Consider the following 20,323-nt stretch of genomic DNA (forward strand, 5'->3'; position numbering starts at 1 on the left):
TTATAAACCAAGTGGGATCAAGATAAATTGACTTTGTGACACATGAATTCAGTTGGAGAGAATAAAGGCTGCCTCTGGCTGGAGTGAAGAATAATGTCCTAAAGAATGCTAAGCTAGAGAATAGTAAGGGTTTTTAATTTGTTTAACTTTGCTTGTTAACACTATTCTCATACCAGTTATTTTATGGAAAAATAAAAATTTGTAGCTATCTATCTATGAAAGATGAGGAAAATTCTTAAACTCAGAGAGCACCACTTGTCCACTGTCACACGTGACATTTTTTAACTTTTGTTGTCTGGGAGAATTGTAGTATTATCACTTGGAGGTAGTTTATAGCTGTATCATCTGATATTTATTCTTTTGAATTTATCTGGGGTCTGATAGCCAAACCCACAAGGACTTTATGTAACAAAATAGTCAAAATGATGAAATTATTTTACATTGTCAAATGAAAGATAAACTTTCCCCCAGTGAATATAACTTTATAAGTCATATCTTAGCCACCTAACTTTTCTGGGCAGCCTAGCCAGCATGATAATGTCAAACTTTCTAGGGTTCCCAAGAAACTTACCAAATGCAAGGAGTGGTTGGTGGTGCTGCTGTGCACCCGCTCCATCTCACAGGACAGAGCTCGCTTCCTCTGGTGAATCATTGAGGCTTATGAGGCTTTTTGTTTTTGTTTTCTTAATATTGCTAGCTTCTTAGTTGAATTTCTCTTTTGTAATTGAACTCTTTTCTTTAAATTTCTTTAGCCTTAGGAGATAATGTTTGAGTTATCTTTTATGTTAAAGCAGAAGTAAACTAAACTATTACAACTTGAGTAACATTTAAGTTAAATATGGGAATACATAAAGAATCCCAGCACCCACACTTGACAGACTGAGTCAGAGGGACCTGGAGTTTGAGGCCAACCTGGTGTATATATGGCCTGTCTCAAAAAATTAATTTTAATGAATAGATAGAACAATATAATACAATGCAATATGACCCAGTACAAAAACAACAGCCTGTGTGGATCAAAGGTAGGGCTCCTTCCTTACCTGTAATCCCAGCCCTCAGAAACCCAAGGCAGGAAGATTATGAGTCCAAAGCTAGCATGAGCAACATACTGAGATAATGTCTGGAGACAAACAAACAAACAAACAAACACCAACTACCTACCCTGTGAGGGATGAGAATGTTATTCAGTAGCCCTGCACTAGCCTAAGATTCTCTTATGACCTACAGAAGAGTTAAAGTACTACAAAGAATTCCAAACAATGTTGTTAGCATTATTTGATTAACACACGAGTGTGTCTCCACCCTGCTCCCTTTTCTTTATGCCATGCTTTGCCTCAGTGTCCCTGGATGACTCACTGTTGCTGGCCCTTTGCTGTTGGAGCTTTGTGTCTGCCCTAGACTGTTTGTTTTATGTTTTGTTTTGTTTTTTTCTCTAAGACCTTCATGGCTTGCTCCTTGACCTTCAGGTTTCTTGTCAAATGTCAGGAGAGGTTTTTCTCAAGTTACTCGGCCTAAAATAGAAACTACTAGGGTAAGTGAAGTGGCTCAGTCGGTAAAGTGCTTGCCTTGCAAGCCTGGGTTAGAGTCCAGGTCCCAGGGGAGAATGGTACATGTGGTAACTCGTGCTTGTAACCCTGGCCGAGGTGGGTCCCTTGGAGTGCTCCAAGCCAGTGAAAAGACTGTCTTCAGTAAGGGGCACAGTGCTCCTGAGGAATGAATGACAGCTGAAGTCAGTCCTCTGCCCTCCACATGGCATTTGCAAACAAACAGGCTGATATCTGTACCAGTTCCACCTTGATGGCCTTGCTTCACTTCTGCTGTAATGCTCGCTGCTGTGAAGGAAACCTCGCCTCTTCCCACTCGGAGGCAATTTCCGTGATACACAGGAGTGCTTACAATAGTTGTTAAATTTGTGTTGTAGAAAACTTGTACATGTATTTACCCAATTCTAATTTTTGTCTTAGAACGGTTGCTAACAATAATGGTTAATAGCTTAGTAAATGGTTTAAAATGTATAGATAGCATGGGCTGGAGAGATGGCTCACCAGTTAGCATCACTTGCTGCTCTTCCAGAGGACTTGAATTCATTTCCCAGCCCCTGTGTGTTGGCTTGTTCACAAAGTACCTGCAATTCCAGGTGCACCCAATGCTTCAGGCCCTTGTGGGCTCTTGTATTCATGTGCACATCACCATACACAGAATTAAAAATAAAATATTTAGAGCATTAGTTTTATGCATGAACTGTTGTGAAGGTTTAGATAAACAGGAAAACGCCATAGTTCTAGTCAGAAATGAACTAGCTAAGTAGTCTTGCATGTTTTCCCCTAGTTGATGAAACTTGTCTTTTATGTGCACAGAAGACTAATGTGTTCCACTGAGTTTTGGGGTTTGTTTTGTTTTATGCTTATTTAGGAGGAAAAATCGGCCTGGAACTTTACATTTGTAGAAGCAGACATCCTTTCTAGGAACAGTTGAAGCAGTCATTAGTACAGTGTGTTCCATTTCTGAAATACGTTCTCACATGCTTTGACTTTCCTTGATGTGAACAGTCTGCAGTTGGACTTTTACTTCAAATATTTTTTTAAAGATTTATTTATTATTATATCTAAGTACACTGTAGCTGTCTTCAGACACACCAGAAGAGGGTTTCAGATCTCATTACGGATGGTTGTGAGCCACCATGTGGTTGCTGGGATTTGAACTCAGGACCTTCAGAAGAGCAGTCGGTGCTCTTAACCACTGAGCCATCTCTCCAACCTTACTTGAAATTTTTAGCAATTTTCATTTTTTTAAATTTATTGTAGCTCACAAAAATTTCTTGATATTTTCTGAACCTTTCATGGACTAATCTTCATGTGATTTATAATTGGGTGGTTAAAGCCTAGTTTAAGAACCATTTTATTGTCTGATGATGTTACTCAGTGGCAGATTACTGTTCTAGCCTAATCCCCAGTACAACACCCCCACACACACACAAACACAGACACACACACACAAGGACATTCTGTTCTAACCCTTAAAAGGAGTGGCTACCATTGGGGAAAGTCCTATCCTGCTTAGTATGTATTTCTTTAGTCAACTCTTAGAGGAGTCATGGATTGAGGAATGTGTCACTGTGTATAAATGAGTTCCTGATGGAAACTGTTGTTTTTTGTGCTGTACCTTTTGTCTGTGGAATATAACAGGACATGTATCAGGTAATTGCCCCACACAGGTCTTACCCTTACCTGCCTGTCTAGAACATCTCTGTCAGTCTATAAGTAGGACTGTAGCTTCGTCTTTGTAATGGTAAAAGCAATGGGCAATTTAAAGATGTCTTTTCTTTAAATTATTTGGTGTGTTTAATTCATGGCCATTATCACAGTGTTCTTTGTAGATTTAATTATAATAGATTGTTAGAGGCTAGGTGTTTTGGTATTATTAGAGCTTGGTATTGGGGAGGGCTAGAAAAATAAATCAGTAGTTTGAAACAAATGTGAGCATTTGTGCCACCAATGTGAGAATGTTACTAAGTCAACTGCGGAATTCAGCTGAAGTGTCTTATTAGCGAAAGTCCCCATGTAGTGACTTTTTAAAACCTGTGTACTGCTACTGGCGGCTCACAAATCTTAATTTGTTAATCTCTTTATTAAAGATGTGCATGGGAAGGGCTTGGTGTTTTGTGTGTGAATCTAAGCTGTACTTGAGTAAGATGTATTGAAATGGGGAGAAGGACACGCAGCCTTGGGGTCATTTGTTTCTTTAACAGAAGAGCTACATTTATGTAAGCCTCTCCCATCAACACAGAAAGGATATTTTAATTCATGCAGTGAGGAAATTGAAGTTTCTTTTTTATTTTTTTTCCCCCGTTTCAGGAGGCAAAACTAACAGATCAGTTGCCACTCATCATTGTCTGTGATCGGTTTGACTTTGTCCATGACCTGGTGCTGTATTTATATAGAAACAATCTTCAGAAGTATATAGAGATATATGTCCAGAAGGTAAGCACTTTGGTTTTTAGATAATTTAAACGTTATCACTACAGCATTTTGGGTTCTTCTCATTGTGCCTGGTAAGAATGGTCTGCTAGAGTCGCTTTCCATGGTTCTCCTCAGCTCCGTCTTTTCGTTTATTACAGTGTTACATCCATGCCAGAGTGTGAAGTGTGAGAGAGAGCTACTGTAGTCTAAAGGGTTGAAAAGTCTAGGAACCAAAGCCCAAAGCACATGGCTTAAATTAGGTACTAGAGACTTTTATCAACTTCAGGATACTCTAGTGATGCTTTTGTGCTTAGTAATCTTCCATAGTCACCTTTGCTGTTGTTACTTTTGTACTTCAGCGTTTGGAGCGATCCTTAGGTAGAGCTGACTAACCATAGCAGCGTGGGAGACCATAGGCTGAGTGCTCCCTGCTTATTAGGATGAGGTCTTTCTAGCTAGACTTTTCCATCATCTGACCATAATTTTAGATTCATAGTTTATTACTAATTTTTTTTAAAACAGGGCTTTAAAAAGAAATGGTCTTTATGTTTTTCATTCAGTTTTGCTTATTAATGTAATTCTTTTTATTTTCTCTTTTTTAAACAGGTAAATCCAAGTCGACTTCCTGTGGTTATTGGAGGATTGCTGGATGTTGACTGCTCTGAAGATGTCATTAAAAATTTGATTCTTGTTGTGAGAGGTCAATTCTCTACTGATGAGCTTGTTGCTGAAGTCGAGAAAAGAAACAGGTGTAGCACTGTTTTCTCTCTTTATAACACACAAGTTTGTCACTCCTGGTAGTGTAGAAGAGTTGAAATACAGCTGACTGACTTGAGTGTGGCTTCTCAGCACATGGGGTAAATCACAGAGGCCGCTGACAGGAGGGTGACACACTTGCTCTTAGAGTTGAAAGGTTTTGTTTCTGTCATTTTCCCCTGAAATGTGACTGTATTTGTATAGTTCGGAGAAGTCTGTGCAGTTTTTAACACAGTAATTCTGGGTTCTGTTGTTCTTACTAGATTGAAGCTGCTGCTTCCTTGGCTTGAGGCCAGAATTCATGAGGGCTGTGAGGAGCCTGCTACTCACAATGCACTAGCCAAAATATACATTGACAGTAACAACAACCCAGAGAGATTTCTTCGTGAAAATCCTTATTATGACAGTCGTGTTGTTGGGAAGTACTGTGAGAAGAGAGACCCCCATCTGGCTTGTGTTGCTTATGAGCGTGGCCAGTGTGATCTGGAGCTCATCAATGTGAGTACTGTGCTGAGTGTGTACAGAGATCCCTGTAGTTCTTTAACTAGTTGTATTTCCAGTTAGCAAATTTTGAGATTCTATATGATTTTTTAGTTAATGTGTAACAGTTTTAGGCAGATGTGTGCTTTTTAAAACTTTATTTGGAAATAATAGTAAACCTAGGTCTGATTTGACATGGATTAGCTTTGCTTGGGTGCTTGTACACGGCCTGCCACACAAAGCATTTTAACTAGGTTACATACCTCATGAATTTGCATCCATTCCGGTTCTACTTTCTAAGAATGAAGAAGTACCTTTATGTTGGTACTAACAACAGTCAGATATTAACAAGATACTTTGAAAAGCTTGTTTTCAGTCTTGTCAGGGTTTTCTGTAGTTTAGGATCACAATTGTGTCCACTCTTTAGCCTCTTTATTCTAAATTAGTTCTTGGAAATTTGTTTTTGTTTGTTTATTTTGTTTTTAAATGATTGATACCTTTGGTAAACTCATTTTTTATTTGTATTTTGTTAGTTTTTTTGTTTTTGTTTTTTGGGTTGGTTTGTTTTGGTGAAATAGGTGCATAACCAAATTTTCCATTGTAAAGTGAACATCTAAGTGGCTTTTGGTGAGTTCAGTGTTGCAGAATCACCACTCTTATCCAGGCTCTCAGCACTGAGAAAGGATACCTTCTTTTTCAGTAAATCTCCATACACTCCCTTCCCATAGAACCTCACAACTGCTAAACCACACCCAACCCCAATGGATTTCCCTGTTCTGTAATTTTTTTAATTAAAGTATTTATTACTTGTGCACAAGTATGTAGCAGTCAGAGGACATTTGTGGGAATCCATTATCTTCTCAGTAGATATGGGTCTCATGAACTGATCTCTGGTCATCAGCCTTGGTGACAAGTGACCTTACCTACTAAGCCATTTTGCTGGCTCCTGAACATTTGATGTAGATGTATGGTCTCCATTTCCTCCTTTTCTGAGGTGTTGAGACTGCATGTGCTGGGAGAGTACTGTATAAGTGAGCTCCGTGCCTGGCCACAGGAAAACAGTCCTCAGTTTCCCTCTGTCACTTTGCTTTGTAGCTAAAACCAAGTGTTTCAATAATGGTTTTCTATAATTAGATTTTCAGATCCAATTTCTACTCAGAGTACTGTTTAAATGATATTTGCCCCATGCTGTTGGATTCAGAAGCTCATTTTCTTTCTTTATGTCTCCAGTCTCCACTGAATTGTCCACTTTCCATTCAGGAGTCCTCATAAACAGATGATGCACATGTCCTTCCTCCTTGTCTCTCCTTAGCCTTTGTAACATAAGACATTCTTACTGGGCTGATGACTACTTCAGCCCTTTCTCCTTTTATCAGTTATGGGTTAGAGCTCAAGGGTAGAAGACTGGGCCGCCATGAGTGAGGTCCCGCTTACAAATCCCAGTGCTGAAAATAAATTCTGTCATATTTATTGGTCAGTATTCTTGAATTCATAGATTCCTGTTGTACTCTTTGAATTACAATCCATTACTGTAATTTCTGTTGGCATGCAAATTGTTGCCTGATTGTTTTGAGGCACTTCAAGGCTCATTGTGCAACTTTCCCAGCTTAGAGTTGCTCTTATTCTTCAGGCATCCCCCAACCTTTTTAATGAAAGATGCCACTAGTAACCAAGTTCTATCTTGAAGGTTCCTTCTAGAATTGTTCAGTGGTCAGACCTTAGAAACTTATGTATGTATGTATGTATGTATGTATGTATGTATGTATTTATGTACTTTCAAAGATGATGCATATTTACATGCAGGTATATGGAGAAGTAAGTGTGCAGTAGCTAATAAAACACTGGAAGAAAGTTTTGAAGGCAACTAGATCTGTATTGGAGTGTAATACAAAGCTATAATTTCAGGTTAATATAAAACTAATGCTTTAACATCAAAAATAAGCTAAATATGCTAGTGTGTGTCTGTAGTTCTAGCATGTGAGAAGTAAAGGCAGGTAGGTATAGGACTTTGGAGCTCAGAAACGTGAGACCACCATCTCAAGAAAAATAAATATGCAGTAGTGGGGGTCTTTTTAAAAGCACTTAAATTTTTCCCCCATCCTTTAGTTTCAGTTAAAATATTTGTCTGTGATATTCCCAAGATTCTATATAGAAATAATAGATTTTTAAAAAAAAAAGAGTTGATATGATTACAAATAACTTTCAGACTCATCTGTAGTTTTTACTATTTGCACTGAAATTAACCTTTGCTATTTTAATTAGGTTTGCAATGAGAATTCCCTCTTCAAAAGTCTTTCTCGCTACTTAGTCCGTCGAAAGGATCCAGAATTGTGGGGTAGTGTGCTACTGGAAAGCAATCCATACAGAAGACCATTAATTGACCAGGTAAGAATCACAAAAATGTTTCCAATCATTTTTACTTGGAATACTTTCCTATCATATATCCAAATATATTTAAATGGGTCATATTTAACTATAACAGAAGGCAGAAAAAGTGAAAAAAAAAACATTAAAATTATACTATATAAATGTAAAATCGTGTATATGTGTAAAATATTATAAGGAAAGTGAAGTCTAAAAACATAAAATTATCTTAAGTTCATCACCACTAAAGAAAGGGAATAAATTAGGATTGACTAAAAGTAGTTAGCTGACACAGGACCAAAATCAAGACATTTACAAAGGTACATCAGCACCCAGTGAGGATTGATAATTCAAAAACAAAAAAATCCAAGTAATTTTGGGGTATGACAGCTTATGCCTGAAGTCCCTAGTACTTAGGAGTTTGAGAGAGGAAGAACATGAGTTTGAGTTCACCTTGTCCTATGACTGTAGCAAGATTCTATCTCAAATTCTTTTCTAAAAGTCCAAGTAAGCATCATGGAGATTGTTAAGTTCTGGTCCCTAGCATCACATAAAAACCCCTGTATGTAACTGTAGTGCTGGGTAGACAGAGACAAGAAGATCTCTCGGGCATGTTGTCAGCTAGTCCAACCAGATGGATGAGCTCCAGCTTCAGGGAGAGACTTGTCTCAGAAGTAAAGTAACACGTGACTGGGCAGGACACTGTATCACCTTTGGATACATGCACCTGTACATTCATGCACACAAACACAGGAATAGCACACTCCATACCCAAATCAGTTAACACAGCACTGAAGTTAAGATTTTTATACCTATATGAAATTGAAATCTTGAATTTAAAGTGCTAATTGTTGCTTGTTGTTAAAATGATTCTTAAATTCTTCTGATAAACAAAAAGACACAGCATTTTGAAGAATAGATTACTAGCTCACTCTCTATAAAGTGGTTCCAAGGCACATTCCCAAGTAGATAACAAAGCTTCCTGCAATCACATGGCATCTGAGCACATGAAAGTAGCAGAACAAGAGCTGTTCAATTTCTCATCTGTGCCTAGGGATTTGAAAATAAGAATCCATAAAGAAACAGTGATACGTTATTATGGATAGTGTCTTAACAGGGAAGTGAGAATTGCGTAATCACTAATGGTAGCATCATAATTATAAACGTGTTCATGCATATTTGTGTAAAAGATCTTTGAGTAGAAGGGTCCTTTTCCTTCTATTTGAGGTTTTCCAATGAAAAGCTAACTAACTTGTTCTTACCAGGCAATGTCTTTTTAAAAATACCTTGTTTTGTTTTTTTTTTAAACTATTCCATGTATATCCTTTGTAGGTTGTACAGACAGCCTTGTCTGAAACTCAGGACCCAGAAGAAGTGTCAGTAACTGTGAAGGCTTTTATGACAGCAGATCTTCCTAATGAGCTCATTGAACTGCTGGAGAAAATTGTTCTGGATAACTCTGTATTCAGTGAGCACAGGTATGCTATGCTGCCAGAGGGTTGCATTGGCTTCCTCGGCCTCACTTTGTGGCCTGTTGGTTTGGGGAAGGAAGAGAAAACAAAGAGAACTGACAGTTTTCTGGATTGTTCTCCTAATACCCTCTCTTCTCACCCTGACCCTTGAGACAAATAACCCTCTAGTGTCACAGTGGTGTTTCCTCCATTGATGACTTTTTAAACATTGTGGTTCAATGTCTTGGTTTCTTAAGGAATCTGCAAAACCTCCTCATCCTCACTGCAATTAAGGCTGACCGAACACGTGTTATGGAGTATATTAACCGCCTGGATAATTATGATGCTCCAGATATTGCCAACATTGCCATCAGCAATGAGCTGTTTGAAGAGGCATTTGCTATTTTCCGGAAGTTTGATGTCAATACTTCAGCAGTGCAGGTAAATCTTGAAATTACATGAATTGAGATATTGACGATAATGTCTTCTCTTGATGCAAAGAATGCATTGTCTTGTGAGAGTATGCACAGATTGCTATCACAGTAGAGTAATCATAAAATGCTATCCATTTAAATATAACTATGTTGGGTGAGATCCATTTTACTGTAACACCAATTCAAAAATATTGCCCAGGTGTTGATTGAACATATTGGAAACCTGGATCGTGCATATGAGTTTGCTGAACGCTGCAATGAGCCTGCTGTTTGGAGTCAACTTGCAAAAGCTCAGTTGCAGAAAGGAATGGTGAAGGAAGCCATTGATTCTTACATCAAAGCAGATGATCCTTCATCTTACATGGAAGTTGTCCAGGCTGCCAATGCCAGCGGTAAGACTTCTTGTCTTTATGTCCTGAGACCTCTTAAAAAATTACTAAGCCAAGCATTAAGGTGTTTGAGTTTTAATTGTATAGAGGTCAGACACTCCCTGGTTACTTGTGAAAACTTTTACTCCAGCATCTTGATCTAGACTGACTGAATTTAGAAAGTCCCTGGAGAAAGTTCATTTTGTTTTGAGGTCTGATAAAATCCTGGATAGAGCTTTGGAATATAACTTTAAAGTGGGCAGAAGTATCAAGCAGTTTCGGGGCAATAATAATATAGATATGTATTTTTATACTCTTAAGTATATCCACTTTATATTTGCCATTCTAAGTGATGTCTCTTTGAAAAAGGAGTTAAGCTGGTGTGGTGATGTACACCTGCCAGTGAGGTAGGATGCCTTAAACTCTGGGACTGCCTAGGCTATTTAGATAGCCTGACACTCAAAAAAAATTGTCAGGGGGGACTAATAGCACATCTGACATACTTGCTTGGAAATACAAAACAAGGGTGCTAGTTTACGGACTTATTCTTCTCTTTATCTAGGAAACTGGGAAGAATTGGTGAAGTATTTGCAGATGGCACGCAAGAAGGCTAGAGAGTCCTATGTGGAGACAGAATTGATATTTGCACTGGCTAAAACAAACCGCCTTGCAGAACTAGAAGAGTTCATCAATGGACCAAATAACGCTCATATTCAGCAAGTGGGTTTCCTATTTAATTTGCCCCCCAGTCCCTGTGCATGTGTGTCTGTCCGTCTGTCTGTCTGTCTGTTTTCAATGGGATGCTTACATCAAAGTGCATGTGAAGGCCAGAGGACAGGCTCTTATTTTTATTCCTCAGGAATTATCTACTTAGGAGAAAAGACAGGGTCTCTTGTTGGCATAAGTCTCACTAAGTAGTTTAAGCTAGCTGGCCAGCGAGCACAAAGGACTGATCTACCACTAGCTTGGTGCTGGGATTCCAAGCATATACAACACCTGAATCTGTGGGTCATGGGTATTAATTAACTCACATTCTAGTGTTTGCAAGGCAAGTTTCTCATTTTAACACATGATTGAGTTCAATGATTGAGTAATTTTATCATTCTGGGTGAATCAACATTTTAGGGCTATGAAATTCAACTGTTCTTAGGATATAGAGTGTGTGTATGTTCATTTTATTTGTAATTTTTGAGATAGAATTCCTCAGTGGCGTGAAGAATGGGTATTTGTTACTCCTGCCTCAACTTCTGGGTGCTGAATTTTACAGCATTTTCAACTAAACCTATCTGTTCCTTTGTAGTAAGATAAGAATTTGGAAAAGGGATTAGGCTGAAACCTGTGTTGTACTGATCATGGATTGCTTTTCCTCCTTAGGTTGGTGACCGTTGTTATGATGAAAAAATGTATGATGCTGCTAAGTTGTTGTACAATAATGTTTCTAACTTTGGACGCTTGGCATCTACCCTTGTTCACCTTGGCGAGTATCAGGCAGCAGTTGATGGTGCCAGAAAAGCTAATAGTACTCGAACATGGAAAGAGGTAATCTAAACCCAAGTTTGAATGATGAATTAACAGTTTGTTTGAATTTTTTTTCTCTTGTACTGTTGTACTGTTTTTTCTTTTCTGTTGATTTGAAATAATTGCACAGTTTTACATTTGGGTTCTCATAGTGGAAAATGTTTATTCTAGGTCTGCTTTGCCTGTGTAGATGGGAAAGAGTTCCGCCTTGCTCAGATGTGTGGACTCCATATTGTGGTGCATGCAGATGAATTAGAGGAGCTTATCAACTACTATCAGGTAACGACACCAGGTCTTTATGTGAATTGAAACCTTCGTACACATATTCTCTCCTCTAATTGCATTTTTTCTTTATGTAGGATCGTGGATATTTTGAAGAACTCATCACCATGTTGGAGGCAGCCTTGGGACTGGAGCGAGCTCACATGGGAATGTTCACAGAGCTAGCTATTTTGTATTCTAAATTCAAGCCACAGAAAATGAGAGAACACCTGGAGTTGTTCTGGTCGAGAGTGAATATTCCTAAGGTAACCAACCAGTCTTCACCACTGCGTAGCTCTAATAATTTAAAATACCATTTTCGCCGGATGTGCGCACGCCTTTAATCCCAGCACTCGGGAGGCAGAGGCAGTCGGATTTCTGAGTTCGAGGCCAGCCTGGTCTACAAAGTGAGTTCCAGGACAGCCAGGGCTACACAGAGAAACCCTGTCTCGAAAAATCCAAAACAATAATAATAATAATAATAATAAATTTTAAAAAATACCATTTTCCCTGTTAGGCTGATTGCAGGAGTCAGATTTTACATCTAAAGCAACTTTATGGTGCAGGTGCTGAGAGCTGCAGAACAAGCTCATCTCTGGGCCGAGCTGGTGTTTCTGTATGACAAATACGAAGAGTATGATAATGCCATCATTACCATGATGAATCACCCCACCGATGCATGGAAGGAAGGGCAGTTCAAAGACATCATCACCAAGGTATGATATACACTCAGAAGTGTGCACTGTGGAAGGAGAAGGCTCCTTGGATAGAAACTGATGTGTAATGCATGCATTTCTATTTTTAGGTGGCTAATGTGGAACTGTACTACAAAGCAATCCAGTTCTACTTAGAATTCAAGCCTTTGCTGTTAAATGACTTGCTCATGGTGCTGTCTCCACGGTTGGATCACACTCGTGCAGTCAATTATTTCAGCAAGGTAACTGTTTTAAACTGAACTTTACAGTGAGGATTTCGATGTACTTGGATACAGTTCTCAACCATGGATATCTTTCTAACAAACTTTATTTTAAAGGTAAAACAGCTACCACTGGTGAAACCATATTTACGCTCAGTTCAGAACCACAACAACAAATCTGTGAATGAGTCACTGAACAACCTCTTTATTACTGAAGAAGATTACCAGGTAAAACCTTTGGATTCTTGTAAATACTTAACATTAGACTCTGATTAGCTTTAACACTGACATGTTCTGTGGTAAAAAAACAAACAAACAAACAAAACCCTGTTAGCCTTCATTTTTAAGTAGCAGGCATGTGGATGCTTAGTCCTTAAATTCAGCAAGGTTTTCGGGATGGGTAAGTGTTCAGGTTTATGACAATTTCCACTCTTTGAGTTAGATATATTTTATATGGAATATGTGGTTCCTCTCCCTCTTACATCCTGATTGCACATCCAAGAGGCACTGATTTTTTAATTAGTCCATAAACTTGACTGCTGTTAAGTGGACTTAACTGTTTATTAATTTCCTCGCCTAATGTCTTAGTATTTGTCATTTAAATTTGCTCTTATGAAAGATAACACATAAATAGAAACTGTCTAGGTTAATCTAATTGCGTTTTTTCCTTCACTTGGCCTGGCTGGGACTTGCCTAGTAGCACAGGCTTCCCTCACAGACATCATACTTGAGTGCTTAGTTAGAGCTCTGTGTCAGCACACCTGGCTCAAAGTCTAGTCTGTAAGAATAGTTTCCTAACAGCTTACGTGCTTGTCTACATTACATTTTCTCCCAATTTCATAGTCATTTAAGTTAGTTAGTATCAGTACTGGATATCTCAAAGAAAATTGCACCTTCAGAAAGTTGTACAGTCCATTTAAGCATTTTATTTATTGTTTTAGAAGTAGATCAAAGACGATGAGTATGACCTGAATACAGGTTACAACTTTCATAGTGTGGTATTTGCATCCTCTACATTGTTATATTTCATGCTGCCATCTAACTGCCTCCATCAGAATGAACTGTGGAACATAAATGTCAAACCGAAAGCTGCTAGTTGACTTCTGAATGGCTTTGTCTCTTAAGGCTCTGCGAACATCAATAGATGCTTATGACAACTTTGACAACATCTCACTTGCTCAGCGTTTGGAAAAGCACGAACTTATTGAATTCAGAAGAATTGCTGCTTATCTCTTCAAAGGCAACAATCGCTGGAAACAGAGTGTAGAGCTGTGCAAGAAAGACAGCCTTTACAAGGTTGGTAAGCGGGTGGGCTGTTCAAGCAATGGGAATTGGCAGTGCGACTCCCTTTTGTGAAGGTGGATTTTAAGTCAGTGCATTTATTGTTGTTGTTGTTTAACTTTCAGTGGTGGTTTAAGTCAGCATGTGTGGGTTAAACTCTGTCCTTCACTGTTTCTTCTGAATAGGATGCAATGCAGTATGCCTCTGAATCTAAAGACACAGAATTGGCTGAAGAGCTCCTACAGTGGTTTTTGCAGGAAGAAAAAAGAGAATGCTTTGGAGCTTGTCTCTTTACTTGTTATGATCTCTTAAGGCCAGATGTCGTCCTGGAAACCGCATGGAGACATAATATCATGGATTTCGCCATGCCCTATTTCATCCAGGTCATGAAGGAATATTTGACCAAGGTAAAGATGCTCAGAAGTGTACTCAGAACTAATAATCCTGAGGATATATAACATTCTACATGCATGTTATTTTTCAAGTTTTTTTCTCTAGTATAAATTATTTAGTTGACCATAAAATGTTCCTATTATATGGATTTTTTTTTTCTTAATAGCTGACAGGTGATATGATTAGGAATGGATCTCAAGCTTTGTCAGTGTTTACTCTCTGTATTCTTACAGTAAATAGTACTCTCTTTTAATATTTGAAATATTTTAATATAGCATTTTAAAATTAATTGCTACAACTTAGATCTCCATGTACTCCCGATTTGTTTGGTTCCAGACTTCATGTCTTTCCTGTTTCTCATGCATTGTATTATTAGTTCCCTAGTCACCACAGATTTTTGATAATCAAGTATATAATTTAAAAAATACTATAGGAAGTTTGCAATTAACCATGTTTCCTAAATGCACATTAAATAACTAAGGATTCAGCCACCTTACAAAATTTGCTGTTCATCCTTGCAACCTCTTTTTGATGTGAGAATAGTTCCTGCTTGCCCAGAGTTAACTAGCTTTATGCATAGAAAATTTAAATGATTTTTAAAAGATTAGTTTTGTCAGAATAAATAAAACTTGAAGTGAAGTCTCTGTTTTGATCTCTTCAGCATGCCTGAGTACAGGGGGGGAACACTACTAACACCCCGCCCCTGTAGAGATGTTTCCCCGGAAGGCCACATAACTAGATACCTTGTGTTGCTCTTACCGTTTTTTATAGGAGTAGTACTTTATATGTAAGTTCAGTGTGATTAGAACAGTTGCCACAGCTTAGCCACAGGTGAGGGGAGCTTCTTTCTTATGCATAATGAATGCCACCTTTTGAGACCTGGCTGCTGTTAACCTAAATGCTGTCCATTTTCCTAGCCATTAAGCTGCTTCCTTTCACACTGACTTAGCATAAATTCTTGTGCAGTGAGCTTTGAAGTTACACAGGATTCTAAGTTTTGCTTCCGTACGCCCTTGACTTCCACTCGCTCCTCCCTTTTTTAGTGGTTACATGTTTCTCCCCTGAACCTTTGTTGCTGATTCTACCTTTTTATGCTCAATATGGAATTTGATTTTTTTTTCTAAGCTGCACCTTCTGAATTCCTTTGCAGGTTGATGCAATAAAGGAAAAGGTGAAAGTTGATTCTTTTGCATCTTTAAGTCTGGAGACTAAGTCTAAGGATTTGCATGATTTTTTCCCTTCCTTTTCTACACTGCTGCTGCTGCTTTTCCCCCCAATAAATTTTCACTAAGCCTCTGCAAGTCCCTTGAAACATAACTATAATAGAGCTGTAGGACATTAGTAGATGTTTGCTACTAATCGGCTAATAGGCTTTAGGAAGGGCAGGAGGCTAATCAGTAGTTGGTTCACAGTCTCTCTTCATATATTATTAAAACTGAGCATGGTGAGTTTCAATATTAATTCCAAACTATCAGGAAATTTCTTTTCCCTGTCAGGGTATCTGGAACGTACTAGGACTTTCTTAATATTTGAAATAAATTAAAACATCTTCTTTTTTTATTTTGTGAGCTTGCCTGACAGTTGTTGAATTTATATCTGTATGTACATGCCCTAAGAGGCCTTTGGAGTTCTGTGGGGCTGTTTTTTGTTTGTTTGTTTTCTGGGTTTTTTTTGTGGTATTGAAGGACTGTGATCCAGTTTCTGATCTCTTGATTCTTACTAATTTTTTTTGCTGAAAGTAGATACAAGAGATACTAGCTGCTTCCGAAGAGACTTTCCTCATGTTTCTCCAGGTGTCCAGTTCTCATGGTGCTAGTCCATTTTTTAAGAAGAGCCAGAATCTTTTCAATCATGACAGAGCCAAGTTTGCTGCAACTGTTATTAAGCAACATGGATTATCTCTGTGTATAACAAGGCAATATATTAACACCTATCTGTAATTAGCACGCCTTCAAAACTACCGAAATTTGCTGTCAAGTTGATTCGTTGGCTCATCATCCAAGAATGCCAAATTTAGGCATCATTTGGTTGCTGCTTTCTTCATTGGCTTATCTCTTTCCCAGTATAAACAAAATGAACTTTAAAACTTACTCCTGGTATAAAATTATGGCTAGAAAGCGGAGGGGAAGTAAAGGAGTGTTAAATTTTTAATGATTTGGGTGGGGCCAATGCCTTGGGATTATGTTGTTCAGACTGGAGTCACCACTGGAACTTAGGGCAAACCTGAGTAAATGCATTGTGTGTGAGACCCTTCAGCAGCTAGTAAGCAAGGCAGCTAGAAAGCGTGTGTGTGAAAAATGGGGAATTGAACTGCAGTGTTATGCGTTGTTTTAAATCAAGCATGTACAAGTCATTGCAATTACATCATACTACTCCGAAACATAGAGCATTGCTGTGGGCTGTGTGTGTTCCTTGAGAGCCTGTATGGCACCAGTCATCCTCAGATCTCACTTCTTGCTTCAGTACTTTTGCCTTTTTTTCATGCACACATACACCAGAATAACTGACTGCATGTTAACTTTTACTCTGCAGCATATTGCAGTCTTTGTGGAAAAGCCTTTTGCATTTTAGTGGATTTTCAATATTACAAATGGAACTGATTTCAGAGACATGCTTATGTTAAATTTTTCTTTTTAAACCCAGGGATCAGAAACTTTTGTTACAGCTCTTAACAAAAGCTTGTGTTCATAAAATCTCCTCCCATTTTTCTTCTTTGTGCAATCTAAATTGGGCTTAAACAAAAGTTGGATGTTCCTGTGCCAGAGGCTATCCCATTCTATAAAAACATCAACATTTTTGCTTATGTTGGTGTTTCTCCTCTGGAATTTGTGCTTTTCTTCCTCCCTGCCTATGTCAGTGACCGGGCAGTTAGGTAATGCTGGCTCTTCTAGTCTCCCATGTGTTTCCGTTTCAGACCTGTGTTCAGCATTTAATCAGACATTAACTTTTGTATGTGTCTGTATACTTAAGATTTTTTTTCCTTCAAAGTCTGGGGTTGTATTATATAGTGCTGGGTTTTTTGTTTTTTGGGGGTCTTTGTTTGTTTGTTTGTTTCATTTTTTTCTATCTCTTAGGAGTTACTTAGACATAGACATCCACGTGTTCCCTGTATAACCCCTCTGTACATCATTCTCACACACTAGCTAGGTCAGCAGCCCATGTGACCTTGACGGCAGAGCTGTGCTTTAAATTCCACAGATGGATAACTTTTGTTGTAAAGTTGGATGCCAAATAGTGGGTATTTCACATGACCCTTACATTCCATGGTAGTCTTTAATTTGATATTAGGATAATTTGTAAGATACTATAGAGGCTATGAAATAAGAAAATAGTATGTAAAATGAAACCAATACTCAGGGATACACAATGAGACTACGTCTCCCACCCCCACCCCACCCCAAAACCCCACAAACCCCAAAACCAAACAAAGCAAACCCATCTTCCTTAGGGTAGGCAGCCTACTGAAGCCTCTCTAAAGCTCTTTGACTGGATTAGACCTGGATCGCCTTTACCATGGAGTAGTTAGAACTAAGTATAAAACGTTGTCTGGAGCGGCTCAGCTGGGTCGGGTGCTCACCACTAAGCTTCACTTGATTCTCTCCCGGGATCCACACAGCAGCATGGGAAAACTGACGTCTGTAAATTGTCCCCTGACTTTCATATGTACATCGCCCCCCAAAACATACATGTAATTTTTGAATACTGTCCTAATCCCCTGCCTGTGTGTACACACAAAGGCACTATTTTAATTTTCCAGTAGAACCCAGGTACTGCTTTAGCATTTTAAAAAGATCTAGTTTTTAAACTGTTTTTCATGCTCCCTTCTACACTCAGATTCTTAGCATACTTGGCCTTCAAAACAGCACATAGAACACTCAGATTTGAGAATTAGTTGTAGAGAAAACCTGGCTCAGATGCCAACTTTTAAATATAGTTTGAAATACAAATAAAGTATAAAGTCAGTGAAAGTGTCTGATACAGAAGAGTCCGTAACACCAGGTCCTATTATTTTTCTCTGGTGTGCCAGGGATGAAATTGTGTTAGCCCATAATAGCCCACCGGGAACTTCCAGCTTCTTTTCAGCCTCATTCTCTAGAAGGAAAGTCAAGGACTGCTGAAGTGGTCTGCTTCCTCTCCTCCTTGACTCTTACCAGGGTCTGGGCAACGCCACTCCTGCTTTCACTCATACACTTGGGCTGATATTAGCTGATGTTGCCCACTTTGATTAGCTAGGATATAATAGCCACTTATTTCTTTGGCTTCATTAAAAATAAACGCTTTTTTCTCAAAGTTGGGACCAACTCAAGCAATCCCAGTTACTTCTTAGAATCATATACCATTAGTATTTGCATTTTGTCTCAGGCAACTAAGGAAAATTACATTATACAGTAAGATTGCATATGGAGCTACTTGAGAGTTAGGTCTCAAGTCTGTAAAATGTGAGCCTCAGCAGGAGCTAGGCACAGTTGGCAAAACAGCTTATTCTGCTCAAATACTTATCTAGCCATTAGACTCATTTCACGTTTTTGTAAGCCTATTCTGGGGAAGGAAGTTTTGATGGTTCATGAATTCCTTATTACCTCTGATAGTGTATGTATACTTCATTTGAAAAGAGTTTCTTTTCACTTTCTCCCTTGCTCAGGCTGCATCCTAGCATGTCCAGTCTTAGCCTGGCGTGAGCTGTTATGGCATTTATAAATCCCTCCTTCCTGAGGGTTTATAATGACAGTGCTGAAAAACACCTTGACTGAAGTATGAATACTGCCATTGAATTTGAGGGGCCTGAGAATGTTCTTGCCAGTCTGTTTTATTTTGACAGAATTTAACATACTAAGGCTTTTCCACTCTCTGCCATACACCTAAGTTTGTGATGCTTTTGAGGTTCTAACATGACTTGTTTTTCTCTAGGTGGATAAATTAGATGCTTCGGAGTCGCTGAGAAAAGAAGAAGAACAAGCCACAGAGACACAGCCCATTGTTTATGGTAATCTGTCTCTTTTTTAAGTTCAGAGGGCTCCATTAGACCCTTCTTAAATGTAGCAAGCTTGGAAAGGGACACAACATTTGTCAAGTTAAGGAATAGTTCTCTCAGCTATTCACATTTTCTCCTGAGGACCATTTAAAACTCATTTTTTATGGTATCCACTGTGATAATCTTCCATGCATAGAATCTCTCAAAAATAGTCATTAAAGATGCCTAGGCTTTCTTGTTGCCTGATTGATGACTGATCTGTTTGTTCCTAAGTCACTAAGAAAAAGTTCGGTTTTGGAAGAACCAGTATAAGAAGCTTGTCTTCAGTGCGCTTTGGGTAAAGAATGAATCCTAACTGTAAATGTTAACTAGGACAGAGAATGGGGGTTAAGTTTCTATTTGAGAACTTTCCAGAGAGCATCCAAACCCTAAAATAGTTATTTAACGCAGTTTGACTTCTTATACTAGCCCGTGTGGCTTACTTTCCCTTTGCAGCTCACACTTGGTGAATGTTGGGTTTCAGAAGTATGATTGAAAGTTTTATAATCAGATTTTCTTTGGAAGGAAGTATAGAATTAGGACCATTTTGTCTCAGGCAACTAAGGAAAATGACAGTGTGTGCGTCTTTAATATTATTATTATTGCAGATAAACTGTTTGGGGGAATCTATGGGACAGGGTAGTTTTGATGAAGGACTAGGTAGACCTAAATTACATGAGATTTGACATTAATTGAAATAGGGAAAAAAAGATAGCTGTGGTTTTTCACCAGGTATCCATGAACTGCTAGACTTTCATGGAGTTTTAAATAGGGAGTTGAAATAGAGTTAGAATTTTCAATAGTTCAGAAGTGATTCTTTGATAAACCAGTTTCAATACCTGCTTACTAAATAAAATTTTGGTACTACAAGGGGGCACAGGGAACCTGTTGTATTGGGAGTGCAGTAGCTTCCATTCTAGCAGGAGAAGAAATGAGATGCAGGACTAGGGAGGCATTGTGTTTCTCTCTCTAAAAGTTCTTTACATGTCATGTTTTCTTTATGTGGTCAGCAACTATTTCAGCTTCGTCAGCAAGTATTTGATAGAAGGTATATATGTTCTCGTGTTTTTCATACCTAATGCATTGCCTATCTAGTGCATATTTGAATGTGGTTTTTCTACTGCTCTCTAA

The 20,323-nt window shown here is 38.5% G+C and overlaps 1 protein-coding gene across 2 annotated transcripts in view; it reads left to right on the forward strand.

Moving 5' to 3' along the window:
* Cltc (clathrin heavy chain) overlaps window positions 1-20,323 on the forward strand; it is a 62,531-nt gene that overhangs the window by 40,791 nt on the left and 1,417 nt on the right. Inside the window, exons 15-32 of one of the 2 annotated variants that reach the window (XM_029484013.2) lie at window positions 3,855-3,980; window positions 4,566-4,708; window positions 4,979-5,213; window positions 7,458-7,580; window positions 8,892-9,037; window positions 9,268-9,451; window positions 9,644-9,836; window positions 10,375-10,532; window positions 11,187-11,351; window positions 11,502-11,609; window positions 11,690-11,857; window positions 12,158-12,307; window positions 12,397-12,528; window positions 12,625-12,735; window positions 13,633-13,803; window positions 13,974-14,195; window positions 15,332-15,352; window positions 19,090-19,165. In XM_029484013.2, coding sequence (XP_029339873.1) covers window positions 3,855-3,980; window positions 4,566-4,708; window positions 4,979-5,213; window positions 7,458-7,580; window positions 8,892-9,037; window positions 9,268-9,451; window positions 9,644-9,836; window positions 10,375-10,532; window positions 11,187-11,351; window positions 11,502-11,609; window positions 11,690-11,857; window positions 12,158-12,307; window positions 12,397-12,528; window positions 12,625-12,735; window positions 13,633-13,803; window positions 13,974-14,195; window positions 15,332-15,352; window positions 19,090-19,165 — 2,632 coding nt within the window. The remainder of the gene's footprint in view (window positions 1-3,854; window positions 3,981-4,565; window positions 4,709-4,978; window positions 5,214-7,457; window positions 7,581-8,891; window positions 9,038-9,267; window positions 9,452-9,643; window positions 9,837-10,374; window positions 10,533-11,186; window positions 11,352-11,501; window positions 11,610-11,689; window positions 11,858-12,157; window positions 12,308-12,396; window positions 12,529-12,624; window positions 12,736-13,632; window positions 13,804-13,973; window positions 14,196-15,331; window positions 15,353-19,089; window positions 19,166-20,323) is intronic. The other variant, XM_029484015.2, reaches the window with a different exon arrangement.

The sequence above is a fragment of the Mus caroli genome, unplaced genomic scaffold (genome assembly GCF_978045245.1).
Source record: "Mus caroli unplaced genomic scaffold, Mus_caroli_1 scaffold_13, whole genome shotgun sequence".
In the NCBI taxonomy this organism is placed as follows: Eukaryota; Metazoa; Chordata; class Mammalia; order Rodentia; family Muridae; genus Mus; species Mus caroli.